General features: G+C 43.4%; 1 protein-coding gene across 1 annotated transcript; it reads right to left on the bottom strand.

The window, feature by feature from the left end:
- Nucleotides 1-442: 442 nt before the first annotated feature.
- On the bottom strand, nt 443-14,034 carry LOC109401047 (5'-3' exoribonuclease 1). The gene is made up of 10 exons (XM_029879537.1): nt 13,898-14,034; nt 13,700-13,838; nt 9,522-10,550; nt 9,177-9,394; nt 8,553-9,108; nt 8,377-8,478; nt 8,022-8,299; nt 1,947-3,753; nt 824-1,657; nt 443-755 (listed from the first exon to the last, which is right to left on the bottom strand). Exons 2-10 carry the CDS (start codon nt 13,772-13,774, stop codon nt 669-671), a joined length of 4,986 nt encoding a protein of 1,661 aa, XP_029735397.1. The 5' UTR covers nt 13,775-13,838; nt 13,898-14,034; the 3' UTR covers nt 443-668.
- Between the last annotated feature and the right edge of the window lie 598 nt (nt 14,035-14,632).

Raw genomic sequence — 14,632 nt, 5'->3', positions numbered from 1 at the left:
TTTTGTATCTGATTGTACTTAGATTAAACTAACTTAAAATGCAAAAACATTACAAATTGGCTTACCAGTCATTTAACAGATGATGTTTTTCTGCAAAACTGGCCTTAGATGAGCGGAATCTGGTTACCAAATGCCCTGATGGTACCATGGATCCTGTGCTACACACCTCCATCTGCACTACGATGCCGAACCCCAGGTCCTTAACCCTCCTTTGGCATTAGGGCCATTTTTTACCCAAACCGTACACTACATCAGCGAGCTGCTGCCAACGAGATACAAACGGAAGGTCGTCGAGTATGCGGGTGCTCCCAATATAGTTAAGATATCGACAGTTCCACGCACCGAGAGGTAAGTTATCTTTTTCTACCGCGATTTGCAATTGGTTCACGGTTAAGAATTTCAATAAAATTTCGAAGACATGAAATAAAGACTGACAAGCCTATGAAGTTCAATTTTGGTTTATTGTTTGTTATTTGGAACATTGGCGGATGTTTTTGCCCACACAAGATACGTCTCTGCCTCGTGCACGGCAATGATAAACATACTTGAAAAAAAAAACCATACAGACATGGTGGTGGTCTGTCAAACAATTGTTTAGTCTTAACTGTAAAAAGATAATCTCGCTAGTTTGTGACATGCCGATAGGAAATAAAAACCGGATGGGACTTTTATTCCGCCTGTGAAAAGTTGGCAGCGATTCTCATTTGTCGCTGTTTGGGTGGCGCTACAACAATGGGCGAAGTAGCCTCATTTAACTGGAAAGAAAAGGACAGTATTAGTAAGTCGTAGAAAGCTTCAAACCTTGGAGAACCACCAGACTCACCTTTGAATCACTTTCACACATATTCGAATCCAATTTATCACTAGTTGATGTGGTCCCCGAGGGTACGAGCGGTTGCTTGTCGGGGTTGATCACAGATTCATCGACCTTACCTTTACTACTGTTGTCGGCCAAAAACGAGGCAAAGCTTTGCTTGATCTCCTCTTGCTTCTGCTCAACCATTTGCCTTTGTTCCGCATTTTTCTGTGCGAAAGCCGTCGCAGATGGATGATTGGGTTGCTTGGAAAGCAGCGGTGGCACCGTTGCTGTAGTGTTGTTGTTGCGATTCTTGGACTTGATCATGGCCTGCAGCGGTACGAAGGCTCCTGTGCCGGCGGGGGTGTTCCGATTGAAACTGAGATTTTGCGGTCCCTTGGGACCACGCTGCCGAAGGTTGGTTGGATTGTGTGCCACGTGGTTGGAATACTGTGCGTTGTACAACTGCTGTTGCTGATGTATGTGGGCCTGTGGCGGAGCTTGTTGATAGCGAGGCATCGGATGGAACTGGTTGGGATGTGTGGGAACAGGTGGACCCGTCGGGTATACGTTGTTGTACGGAATGTTGAACGGTGCAAATGGTATATAGAGAGGTTGATGATTATGGTGCAGATTGGATGGCGGTACGTGCGGGTAATGATGGTTCGGAATTGGATTTCTGTGCTGAGTCTTTGACGACGGTGCGGTAGTGCTTGTGCTGGAGGTTTGTTGCTTCGTTTTGATGAGTTGATCGTCGGCGTTCGACGACTTTTTGGGCGATCTCCACGATGACGGTGGTTTTGGTAAATTCTTTGGCATAGGAATGTTGACTACCGGCGGAACTGCGGGTATGTCAGGAAGCTGCGATGAAGGAAAAAATATGTGTTAGAAAATATAGACAAAGATAATTTTTCAAATTTTAAATAGAGAAAAGGGACTTCGGCAGCTTTTAATTTATTATTGTCGCACCAACAGAAAGCGCAAACATCAAGCTTTCTGTTAATGGTGGTAAGATGTGTGAGTGGATCCCAAAAGGCCTCATATCGACAGAAACGTGTTTGTTTACGCAATTTTTAGAGTTTTTGGTCGAAAAAAATCGGGAAATTCAAATCAAAGCTGATATAAAATAAACAAAATGTTCACTACTTACCGGTTTATCTGATGTACCACTATCTCTATTGACAGGCACTCCCCCATTGGGAACATTGGAGGAAGATATCATCTTCTCCTCCTGACTGTTAATTCTGAGCATTTTTCGCAACATATCCGAAGGATCCGGCACCGCCATTTCTCCGGTTTTAGTTTCAGCAGACTTCTGCTCCGGCACAGCATCCGTAACAGTTTTGAACGGTGGTGGTGGATGTGGGGCCGTGTTTTTCGGTGATATGAAGCTTTTGATATCGCGATCGTCGAATGTGGACGGCACTTGTGATGATTCTCTTAGCTTATGCCAAAGTCTCTCGAAATCACAGGCAGTTTGCGAGTTGGAATCACTGGCTACAGTTTCCTCCAACGGTTTCCTATTGGCTAGAATGAAGGCCTTATTGGGATTCTTCTTCTCTATTCGCTCATTCAAACGTTTCTTGATCGATTCCGCCGTGGGAGTCGGTTTTTGAGGATGTATCCGGACCAACTCGTGCTTCCTCTGGTGTTGGGTGTGCTGATTATTGCGATTGATGAACTCTTCCGCCGGAAGTATGATGGGTTGGCTGGGGTCAACTTGTTTGTACTCCAAGTCAGCCGTTCCGAATGAGATATTCAGCACGGCTCCTTCGGCAACCCGCACGACACGATTCTTTGTTGCAGGGATACCAAAAACCTGAACACCATTAGGGAATTCCTTATCGAACAACACATCGAAGTATTTGTCGCTCTTGGCCACGACGCTTTCCTGCCGAACCGGGTTCGGATCCTTGGCCATGTGTATCCCGATGATCGTACCTCGATATCCCAGGGGAACGACTTCAGAATCCCTAGCGATGATCACGCGATCAAGCAGTTCGTAATTCGCCTGATGATCGATACTCCTCGCCTGTTTCATACCCGGTTTGTACAGATCCTTGGGATGGACGAACATTGTCTGCATGGTAGGCAGTTTGGTTGTCTGTTCGTTGACGAGCTTTACCAATTCTTCTACGGCGTTGGGTTCCAACGTTTTTGTACCACAAGTTCGCTTCTCGGCCTTGGCGTGATCCTGACTCTTGATCCAAGCCACCAGTTGTTTCAGTCCCACTTCTTCCTTGTGTTCTCCAAATACCTCATCTTCGAAAAGAATATCGCCTTTTCCAAAATGCTCCAATCTCTCAAATAGGTTAGGAACCTTTTCATGGTAGCTTTTGATCAACTCGATTGCTTTTTCCGAAAACATCCAGGATTTGTGCACCTTCCGGGTGTATCCAACCGTTTCGATGTCCTGCGTGACCATTCTTAGCTGCAACCCGATGTTCATCTTACCTTTTTCATCCACGTTGATCGACCGTCTGGCCCCAGGCATCATGTAGATAGTCGACGACAGTCTGCTCAGAAGATTGGCCGATATTCCTATCATTGATGCAGCGTCCTGCATGGTCAAGTAGTGGCTCTTGGCTTCTTCATTTATGTCGACTACCCTGTCCAGATTGGGTTCCTCGTGTATCTCGAACCGTGTCTTGATGCGCTTATGCCCTGCGGTCACATCTAGCACGTGGCCCAAACTTCCATACCATTGCGTTGCCCGCAAAAATACCAAACAGTTTTCGGGAAACATCTCTCGAATCTCCTGGTAGGGCTTCAGAGTTTTCAGCGCTTCCTTGAGATCCGTTACGACCGCCTGCACTGGGTACATGGTTTCCCCGATGTTCCACAGCTTGTTTAGTACGTAGCGATTGTCTTTAAGTACGTACTCGGTTCCGACGCACGTTTTAACGTGCACCAATTGGCTGATTTTACCCAAGTCAATCGCCAATCGGTTGTTGTGACTGAAAAGAGAAATAATTTTGTTATGAAACGTACTTCAAGCGTTTGCAGAATCTTCTTCTTTTGTCTAATATAAGAAAAAATATATAACAAAAGAATAAAAAAACAACCCGGAGGACCCAAGAGATCCTTCAGGACTTCCTGTGAGATGTCAGCGAATCCGCTCATCGGAACACTCCTTCCTCAACATCTGTGATACTAGTTTTAAGATAATCTGAGATCTAGGGTTTTTTGCATTCTTTTCCCTAAAATAGCCGAAAGAAGCTAGTAATTTTTGTTCTGTGTATTTATGTCTCATATTGAATTATTTTGTCAGTTGAAAGGTAAACCAAATCTCTGAAGTGTAAATGTGAATAGTAGGTATAAGAAAGTTGAATTCTGGACAAATAAATTAAATTGAAATTGAAGAATGAAGAGCTCTAATAAAATAGTTGCAGTTGCAGTGCCAACTAATCACTGAATGGTGAAACTAGAAATAATAGCCTGTGATTAGAAGAATTATTAGAAATGTTTCTGAAGAAACAGCTAGAATGTCATAAAGTTCCTCTGAATTCATTTGTTCGTAACTAGGCCAAACGACCAATTCGGCCAGATGGCATTCGGCCAAATGGCGTCCGGCCTAACGACATTAGGCTAAATGGCCGGACATCCTAAGAAACATGCGTTTTCAATAAACAGGATGGCAATCATGGTCCCACTACTAAACGCAATACGATGAAATTGAATAATAACATTATATTCTAAAAGCATTATTTAACCCTTCAGCAGTCACGCTGTTGTTTTTTGTACAATACGTTAAAAAAGGCCTGATCTACACAAATCAACGTGGTGGTGGTAGCGGTGACCAATTTCTTGAAGATTAACCCTTTATAAGGCAGTGGCAACTATATTGCCACCTACTGTTTGTATTTTTTTCTGTTTTATAACAATTTATTTCGAACTTTTTTTTTGGTTTACGCAAAATTGGGACTACTAACAACGCCTGGTATTTTTTTGGTACTAAACAAAGCTTTAACAACAATTTAGGAGCCATTTGTAGTCTCAAAAATGGCTAATTTTGACCGCGTGAAGAAAATTAGCTCAAACTTATTGTAAAATTATAGATTTGGTAAATATTTTAAGAAATAATCAAATTCTGGGTTGACATGAGGTGAACTACACAATTTATATTATGGGTTAAGCCCCAATCCACTCTAAAATCTCTTTTCCGGCTTTTTGTCGAAGTCAAAAGAAGAAAAGTACCCTAAACGGACAGTGGCAAGAATATTGCCACCAGCGCTGGTGGCCTAAACGGGCAGTGGCAACTATATTGCAACCTCAAAAGCTCGTTTTTGGGGTTAACGGGCAGTGGCAACTATATTGCCACCAGCGTTTTTGGGCTTAACGGGCAGTGGCAACTATATTGCCACCTAGATTTTTGAGAGTTTCTTTCAAACAAAAATTGTTTTGTACATGTAATCATGTATATAATCATTTCCATAATAGTATGCGTTGACAACTCTTCTAGTTTTCTCGGCCTTATAAAGGGTTAAGGATTTTTATTTACTCGAGCATTATTTTGCTCTGATTTTTTTGTTAATGTCTACAAAAAATTCATAAAAAATTATAGATTAACTCTTTTGGAAATTACGAACTCTTTTGAGGACTACCCTAGAATTTCCTTGTTTCCTTTTCAAATAATCTTCCAATACTATTCGCTGGAGGAATTCCTCCAGAAATTCTTGAAATAACTAAAAAAATCATCAGGTAATCCTGGAAAGTTCTTTGGTACATTTCTGAAAAGATGATTGAAGAACTTCTGAAATTTCAGAAGGATCTACTGAAAGAATTTTTGAAGAGAATCTGAGAGGAATTTCTGAAAAAGTCACTTGAGGGGATGAATCCCAGGAAGAATTTCTGAAAGTATACCTGGAGGAATTCCTAGATAAATTATGGGAGGAAACCCTAGAGAAATTTGGAAGATTTCTTGGAGGAAATTTTGGAGAAATTCCTGGAGGAATGCTGAGAGGAATCCCTAGAAAAATTTCAGAAGAAATCTCTTGAGGAATTCCTATAGAGGAATCTTAGAGAAATTTCTTAAGGAATCCTTGGAGGAATTCTTGGAGAAATCCTTAAGGGAACTCCTGAAGGAATCCCAGAAGCAATTTCTGGGAAAATCTCTAGAGATCCTGGAGGAATTCTTGGATGAGACCCAGCAGGAATTCCTGGAGAAATTTCTTGGGTGAATTCTTGAAGCAATCCCTGGAAGAATTCCTGGAGAAATCTCCAGAGGGATTCTATGAGGATACGCTGGAGAAATTTCTAAGAAAATCCCTTGAGAAGTCCCTGGAAGATTTCTTGGAAGAACCCTTGGAGGAATTTCAGGAGGATCCCCTGGAGAATGGAGGAATCTCTGGGAATATCCCTGGCGAAATTCGTGAAGAAATCTCTGGAGGAACTCCTCGGGGAATGTCTGGAGGAATTCCTGAAAAATTCCTGAAAGGATTTCCTGTATAAATTTCTGGAGGAATTGCTGACAGAATTTTTGAAGGATGTTCAGGAGCAATTCCTGGAGAAATTCCTGAAGAAATTTCTGAGGTATTTCCTGGAGGTATTCCTGGAGCAGTTCCTGAAAAATCCAGGAGGAATGCATGGAGGAGTTCCTAGATGTATTCCTGTGGGAATTGCTGGAGGAATCTCTAGAAGAATTCTGGAAAGCATTACTGGGTGAATTTCTAGAGGAATCTCCTGAGGAGTTCTATTTCTGAAAAAAATCCCTTGACAATTTCCAGGAGGAATCTCTAGCGGAATTACTGGAGGAATTCCTGGGAGAACCCTTGAAGAAATATGTGGAGAAATCCCTGAAGGGATCTCTGGAGGAATACTTGGAAAAATCCCTGAGAGTCCTGAGAGTATTCCTGAAGAAATTTCTGAGGATTTCCTGGAAGAATCCTTGGAGGATTTAGTGAAGAATTTCCTGGAGGAATCCCTGAGAAAATCTCTGGAGAAATTGCTGAAGGAATCCCTGAAGCAATTCCTGACGGTATCTCTGGAGAAATTCCTGGAGAAACGCCTGGAGGAATCTCTTGAGGAACGGCTGACATAATTTCCAAAGTAGGTCCAGGAGCAATTCCTGGAGAAATTCCTAGAGGAATTCCTGAAGAAATTCCTGAGGTAATTCCTAAAGCAGTTCCTGGAGAAGTGCCTGGATAGAATCCTGGAGGAATGCCTGGAGGAATTCCTAGAGGCATTCTTGTAAAATTGCTGAATGATGAAATGTCTGGACGAATCTGTTGAAGAATTCTTGAAAGAATTACTGGATGAAATCTCTAGAGGAATGCTGGGAGATTTCTATTTCTCTATTTCTGAAAAAAAAAACTTAGAATATCCTGTAGGATTTCTAGCGGAATTTCTGGATGAATTCTTGGAGAAATCCCCGAAGGAATTCCTGAAATAATCCCTGGGGGAATCCTTGAATTTATGTAAGAATCTCTAGAGGAATTCCTGGAAGAATACCTGGCCCTGAAAAATTTCTGAAGGTATTCCTCCTGAAATTTCCTGGGAGAGTTTCTGAAGAAATCTCTTGAGCGAGGATTTGCTGGAGGAATCCTTAGAAGAGCTTCTGGAGGATATTTTGAAGGAATATTCGAAGGATTTTCTGCATGAATCCCTGGGAAAATCACTGAAGAATTTCGTGGTAAAATCCTTAGAGTAATTCCTGAAGCAATTCATGAAGGAATTTCATGAGAAATGCCTGGAGGCTTCCATGAAAAATTTCTGAAGAATTTCTGAAAAGAAGATTTTCTGTAAATATGTTCAAGAGCAATTCCTGGATCAATTCCTAGAGAAATTTCTGGAGGAATTCCTGAAAAATTTCTCTTGAGGTTATTCGTGCAGAATTTCCTGAAGGAGTTCCTGGAGAAATTCCTGAATAAAATACTGAATTTCTGGAGAAATCCTCGACGGAATTTCTGAAGGAATCCTGGGGGAATCCTTGGAGAAATTCCCGGAAAAATCCCTGAAGTAGTTCCTGGAGGAATTTTCAGCGGAATTCTCGGAGCAATCCCTACAGCAATTCCTGGAGGAAAATCAGGAAGAATTCCTGGAATAGTTCCAGAAGGTATTCCTAGCGGAAATCCTGTAAGAATTTCTGAAGGAATTCCTTGTTTATTTCCAGGTGAAATTCCTGGAGGAATCCCTGGAAAAAATCCTAGAGGAATGCCTGCATGAATTTATGGCTACGCCTATGGCCCTGCTCGATCTTCTAAAGCTAGTTTTTACAAATACTCACTGTTCGACGATGGCCCTGCAACAGCTGTCGAAAAACTTTTCGTTGTTCTCCCGTGGTTCCCGATCTTTCTCGAATATTTGCTTTGCGTCGGCTACCTTCACCACCTTGGCCTCGCTCAGATGAGGCCAGCTAACGAACACAATACGTCCGAGCAGTTCCCGTGCCAACGTTTCCGTCGTTTTGGCACTGTCCTTCAGCGGACGGTCGATAACCACCACCATGCTGGGGTTGCGACTGGGAAAATTGAACACCTTCACTCGTGCTTCTTTAATAATTCCCTGTGGGAGAAGAGTTATGACGATTATATTCTCTTAAATGCTTTTAGCGAAAAAAACTGTTAGTTTTTTTTACTTACGTGATATTGTAGATGCTTCATGGTCGGGAATCCTTTAATGTACCCATCCAGAATGGCACCTTTTGAGGGTCCCAGAACCAATTTATTGCTGACAACGTGCAGCTGAAACAAGGAAACCAAATCCAAACCAATCATTTAGTGGCACTACAACCCTGTTGATGCTGGTCACGACTCACCTGATCGCGATAAATTGCCGATTCTTTCACTTTCAGCTGTTCGATCTCTTCCAGTCCGTAGCAAGCGGGCAGCAACTCTGTGCCCTTGGAATCGTACTGAAATACGAGCATTGGTCCGTGAACGTTCCGTTGTTTTTCCTCATCCGTGAGGAACGCATCGCACGGTTCCATGGCTTTGAGTAGGCGCTTTTCGTCGATGAACGGAATGAGGACCACCGCTTCCCACGCTTGTTGCTTCCCGTTGAGATCGGTTTCGAAATTTTCCGGATAGTAGTCCACCACCGGACTGTTCGGATCGGTCATCAGCGTGTGGTAAGCACTGGGCAGGTGATCTTTACTGGCACTCGGCAGTACGCTCAACAGCTGTTGGAACGGAAGGAATGGTTTTCCCTGTTCAAAATCTAGCTTTAGACTACTGATATTTTGCAAATCACTGATGAACGGAGCGTAGTGATGCGGGTAGTACCAAGCCCAGGATGGGACACCACGATAGTAGTAGAGCAGTGTCCATTGGAGAGCCCTAATATAGCATTCGGTTTGTTCGGCCCGAGTTGCCCTAAAGAAAGGGAACCATAATTGACTTTATCTGCAATAAACTCAAAGGATCAAATGCGCAATTCTTACTCATTATAGTCCTGGTAGCCCAGTTTAGTGATATAGTAGTTTCGCTTATAAGCGTTAAATTCCTTCTCGAAGAATTCAGGATCATTCTCGATGTCACCGGGTGGTTCGAGGTCGTCCTCTTCGTCCGAAAACATATCACTCGATGCCTTTATAAATGCCGAAAGATCACTATCCATGTCGTCCTTAATGTCATCTACAATCACGTCGAACGCCTCAGTCTGCAATGATATTTACGTTGAAAAAAAAAATACGAATGTTACAGTAATTGTAAATGAGGGTAGTCATTAAAATAGTACATGCCGGATGATTTGTAAGCCAGTTTTTAAGCAAGTCATCCATACTTACATCGTCGTGCGATCTCTTTGATTTGAAGTACTTCAGATCGGTGTAGTTTTCCAGAAATATGTCCCTGTCGAATCGTGCCAGACGGTTCATCAGCACTTCCAGGCGTGGCATGTTGAGAATGCCTCCCTCGTTGATGTACCCATCCAGACTAGGCAGAATATCCATGTACGCTTGGAACAGCGTCGGTAGCGCGTTTTCGTTGATATGCAAATGCGGCAGATGTGGTATGAAATCATTACCGACCATGTAACCCATCAGCACCCAATCGTCTATCAGTTTGTAGATGTTGAACTCAAATTTCAGCTTATCCCGCACGGGGGCAAACTCCAGTTCCAAGTACTCGCGCATCAACGTCAAGTGCAACAGGTAGAATCGAGTTTCCTCAACGATGCTCGATTTCTTATCATTCTTGCCAAACTTGACTTCCTCTCTCAGTAGAGAAAAATGTTTCTCATGAGTGCAAAGTCCCAGCATGATCAAATCTGCATCCAAGCCATACAGGCAGTGGCGCGTATTTGAATCGAAATCCGGCGAAGCCTTTGCATATCTGATGTATTCCATAATTTTGTGCTCCCCTTCGCCGGGAGTCTCGTGTCCGCTAAGAATCACCTTACAGTGCTTCCACAGCGGATTTGTGCTAACTTTTACCTTAATAAAATGTTCCAGCGCTCTCTGGAGTCGAACCATAAAGCTTGTACCTGGCGTGATGCAATTGCTATCGAACCTAGCCTCCGTCGGAAGAACTTCTCCCTTCTTCTGTGCTTCTTCCATCTGTTCTTGCGCTTCGCGAGCTGAACGGAACCGACGTCCCCGTTGTTGGTTCATCTTGGCTCGTGGAGCCACTCCGTCGACTGCGATGAAAAATAGCTTCTGCGGACGGATCATCCGGAACAAAAATTCCAGATAATGGAATATGTCACTGAAGATTTTCTCCTCCGTTATTCGAAAGAAGACATCCGAATCATTCGGATGCGAGCAGTTGTGGATGATACCGTTCATGTCCAGGTAGAGGTTGTCGAACTCTGGCACCTGCAAGAAGTTATGGAAAGTAAGATAAAAGTGATTAGTTTAATAAGTTGAATCATGATCATATGGCTTTGAAAAAATAAACTATTTTGCCATTACTGAAGATTGTTTAATACGATTTTTTGAATTTATAACTACTTAACTAAACTGGTGAAAGTTTATTTTATTCTAACTACGGAACAGTACACAATTGGATTGTTCTAACCACGCGCTTCGAGTGTGGAAGTCCGTTTGATGAACAACTGATCATACCAAATACATGATCATACTTTGTCCCATACTGCTGGCTGTATCCTTGAGCGACGAGATTGGCTTTAGAGGGGCCACTTCCCGTGTGCCGTGTTGCACTTGATTCTGTTAACCCACTTTGAGACAACTGCTCTTCTGCCGGTTGAGAGGTCCTTCAACTGCCATGTTCCGTCCGACTCGAGCTGCGTCGTCGGCTCCCAGATTCACGAGCTTGACGCATCGCCTTCAAGACGTCCGAGTACTTAGACTGTTCAGTCTTGCTTGATGACGAACGCGTGGCCTTCCTATCACTTGACACCTACACTTCTAAGCCTTCTTGGTTTGGTGTCCCTGATCTCCTCGACCTGCGCTTTTTTACTTTTCCTTTTCCGCTCGACATTCGTCCTAGGGGGGTTAGTAGTCTCCTAGCCTTGCGGGCACCGCCAGACAGTTCCTATCTGACGGCTGCCTTAGGTCCTTACTTATGTTGGACTTCTTCTTCTTCTTCTTCTTTATGGCTCGACGTTCGCATTGGAACTAGGCCTGCGTCGCTTCAACTTAGTGTTCTTAATTGCACTTCCACAGTTATTAATTGAAGGGCTTTCTTTGCCTGCCATTGCATGAATTTGTACATTGTGTGGCAAATACAATGATACACTATGCCCAGGGAGTCGAGAAAATTTTCCCGACCGGAACGGGAATCGAACCCGCCGTCTCCGGATTGGCGATCCATAGCCTTAACCACTAGGCTAACTGGTGACCCCATATGTTGGACTTCTTGGACACAAAGTCGATGATCTTGCCAAGCTGCTGCTCAGACACCTCAATCGCGGACACCCCTTCTCACTTTTGGTTGATGGCCCTCATCAACCACGATCCGTCCACTATCTCCCCCGGCAGACTAGCCGGGGAATGGATCGGAGCACCCACGCTAGAGCTGAGTGCGCAGCTTCCCGCTCCTGACTCCTCACTTCTCCTTAACTTCTTGCGAAGGGATTAGCCTCACCACTACCACTAGCACTTGTTGTTTGTTTTTGATTATAATTAGACTTCATTCTTTACTCCCACGAGTTGCACGGGAAAGGAGGTCCATCACACCAGAGCCCTACATTAACGCGGTAAGGTACGAAATGCTGTGGGGAGTGCCCAGGTATCCCACTGGCTCCGCGTTAACGATCAGGCATCTTTTTCACCCCCTGGATCACTAATTCCTCGGCACGGGTCGCTTGACAACTTGAATTGGGGTTAGTAGTACTATTCTAAGCTGGCGATTACGCGGCTGATTCGCAAGAGAGAGAGGGGGGGGGGAGAGGATCGTCAGGCCCCGGGATTGTAAACCGTGCAATTTCGATGAGAATCAGCAGTTGTGATAGTACACATCCTTGCATTACTCCAGCGACGGTCTGGATGGGCTCGGAAAAGACACCTTTGTGCAGTACTCTGCATGTATGTAAATGCCTCGTACTGTGTTCGAATAAGGCCGATGATTTTCTCCGGGACACCCTTGCGCCTGAGGGCTCCCTGTTCGTTTCGAAATGTTTTTTGGTAACCAATGAACACCATAACACCGGTCTACACAGGATCCGGCACGAAATCCTGCTTGCTGCCGTCCAAGAGTTGCGTCAATCTTTTCCTGTATCTGGTTAAGGATCTTTTTGCAGAGGACTTTGAAAATGATACACAGCAAAATGATGCACCGCCTATTATCGCATACAGTCAGTGTCAGATCATCTTTTTTGGGTACCTTAACTAAGACGCTTTACATCCAGGCCGGTTTCCCATATGTTGCAGAATAATTGATGCAGCAGTTGTGCAGATACCATGGGGTCAGTTTTGAGCATCTCGACTGCTATGCGATCAACCCTCGGGACTCTGTTCGACTTCATGCTACGGATAGCTGTTTCTAGGTATCTCCTGCAATTATGGAGCTTCGGTGTTGACACTGGCAATGAGATGCAATGAAAAAGGTTTCCAAAGTGCCCGAACCAGCGTTTCAACTGGTCAATAGCTGTCCAGACACGGGCATTGCTTAGTCTCACTATGGCGACGTTAGGCATAATAGAGGAGACAAAAGTCGCTGGGATTTGCGGCTTTCTTGCCTTCGTCGGCTAGGGAGTCCGCTCACGCTTTTTTGTCCCGTCTACAGGAGCGTTTCGCTTCCTTCTCGGGAGCCGATTAGCACTGAAGAGCTGCAGCTTTAGCTCCTCGATTCTACTTTGCTCCTCTATCTTCCAGTTACTACTGCTTCGCTTCAAAATGCGTTTAAGATGCCTGTGTCCGCCAGCTGTCTCTGCTAAGGAGCGATTTTAGTTGTTTTATGCAATAAGATGCTGTTTTGTAGCTTTAGTCGCTATCCGGTCGTACAGCTTTGGGCTTCCTTGGAAGTTCCTTCTAAACTTATTTTTGGATTTCTACGAATGCTTCCAATGCAACCATAGTAGAAATTTGCCTTACTTCTTTGGGCATAAAATATCATAACTGTTGAGGAACTCATAAAAACTAAGCTGAGAAGCAGGTTTTGTCCCAATTACACCAAGAAGAAGGCTGCTGAGCATTTTAGGATGTTAATATTATTGTGAATCATAATCCGAAAACATAAAAACATGAGTGTGCTTTTACATTCATTTACTATTTTTCATGACATTGCGCCCAATCGTTATTTTTCAAGGTGCAAGCCATTGCATCTCCTTCCATTAAACAGTTGCGAAAAAAAATGCACAAAAATAAAACAAGCAAAACTTGCGTCCTTCAAAGGTTATCATAGGGGGAGGAATGGGACAACCTCCACCGCAAAAAAGCTATAAAGCCTTTCCGCAGAAATCCTATCAATCGATTCTCCTGAACGCTATGTTGATTCATAGCACTGTGAATTGCACAACAGTCACCAATTTCTCCAGAATTTATGCAATTAGGTACCAACATACCTGATTTTCGCGAATCAGCTCGCTCAGGCACGGATAGCGCTCGCTGATGTAGCGGAAGAACTTCGGAACTCCCATGATGCCGTGAACCGCGCTCGAGATCGGTCGAATCTATTCCACGAAAACGGTACAAAACTCAACCCTGCAATGAATGGGAGTTAATGCGATCCAATTAATTTAAACAAACTGCACTATTTTTACGTTTAATTCTTCAACAACAAAAAGCTTTGTTGGCCACCAAAAAGTGAATGTCGAACGAATGGCACTCGACGAGAGAAAGCTGAGTGAGAAGCACGGACGGAGGTGGAAAGGAAACTGTCAAACTACAAACGGCGAGGCGACAACGCGCAAAGTATCTAAATACCAAGGTAAGAGATTCCCTCTAATATTCATGGATTTGTAAGAAAAGGAAAAAAGCAAAAAATAGTTATGAAGTTTGCGCTGATTTGTATGGGCACATCACTATTTAGCAAACTTTCTTAAGAAGTTAAGCACTCCCATCATAGAAGCAATTATTTAATTGCATCTCACTGGATTAAAAGTGACCTCCATGCAATAAAACAGGAAATATCGCCATTTGAAAATCGGTTACAAAATATTTTTTATTGATTCTAAACATATTTTTTCAGCCTTTAGAAACATCCAAACTAATGAAACTTCACAAACTTTGCTGAAATAATGACATTTTAGTGTAAAAACACCAACTTTTCATAACTAACGCAGATGTGTTGGTGAGTCTCGATTTTGACATTTGCGGGAATCTCTTACCTTGGTAAATATTTAGATACTTTGGACAACGCGATGCATCGTGATGCACATGTGACAAAAATCTATACACTGAACCAAAGCGACCTCCAGTGATGACTGCATTATTTAAATAATTTGAAAACATGAACATGGTCGTATAAAGTTGAGTATTGTCGGGCCCTTGGGGCA

The sequence above is a fragment of the Aedes albopictus genome, chromosome 3 (genome assembly GCF_035046485.1).
Source record: "Aedes albopictus strain Foshan chromosome 3, AalbF5, whole genome shotgun sequence".
NCBI classification, from domain to species: Eukaryota; Metazoa; Arthropoda; class Insecta; order Diptera; family Culicidae; genus Aedes; species Aedes albopictus.
The sequence above is the reverse complement of the archived record's forward strand: the minus strand, read 5'-3'. Positions and strand labels throughout refer to the sequence as shown.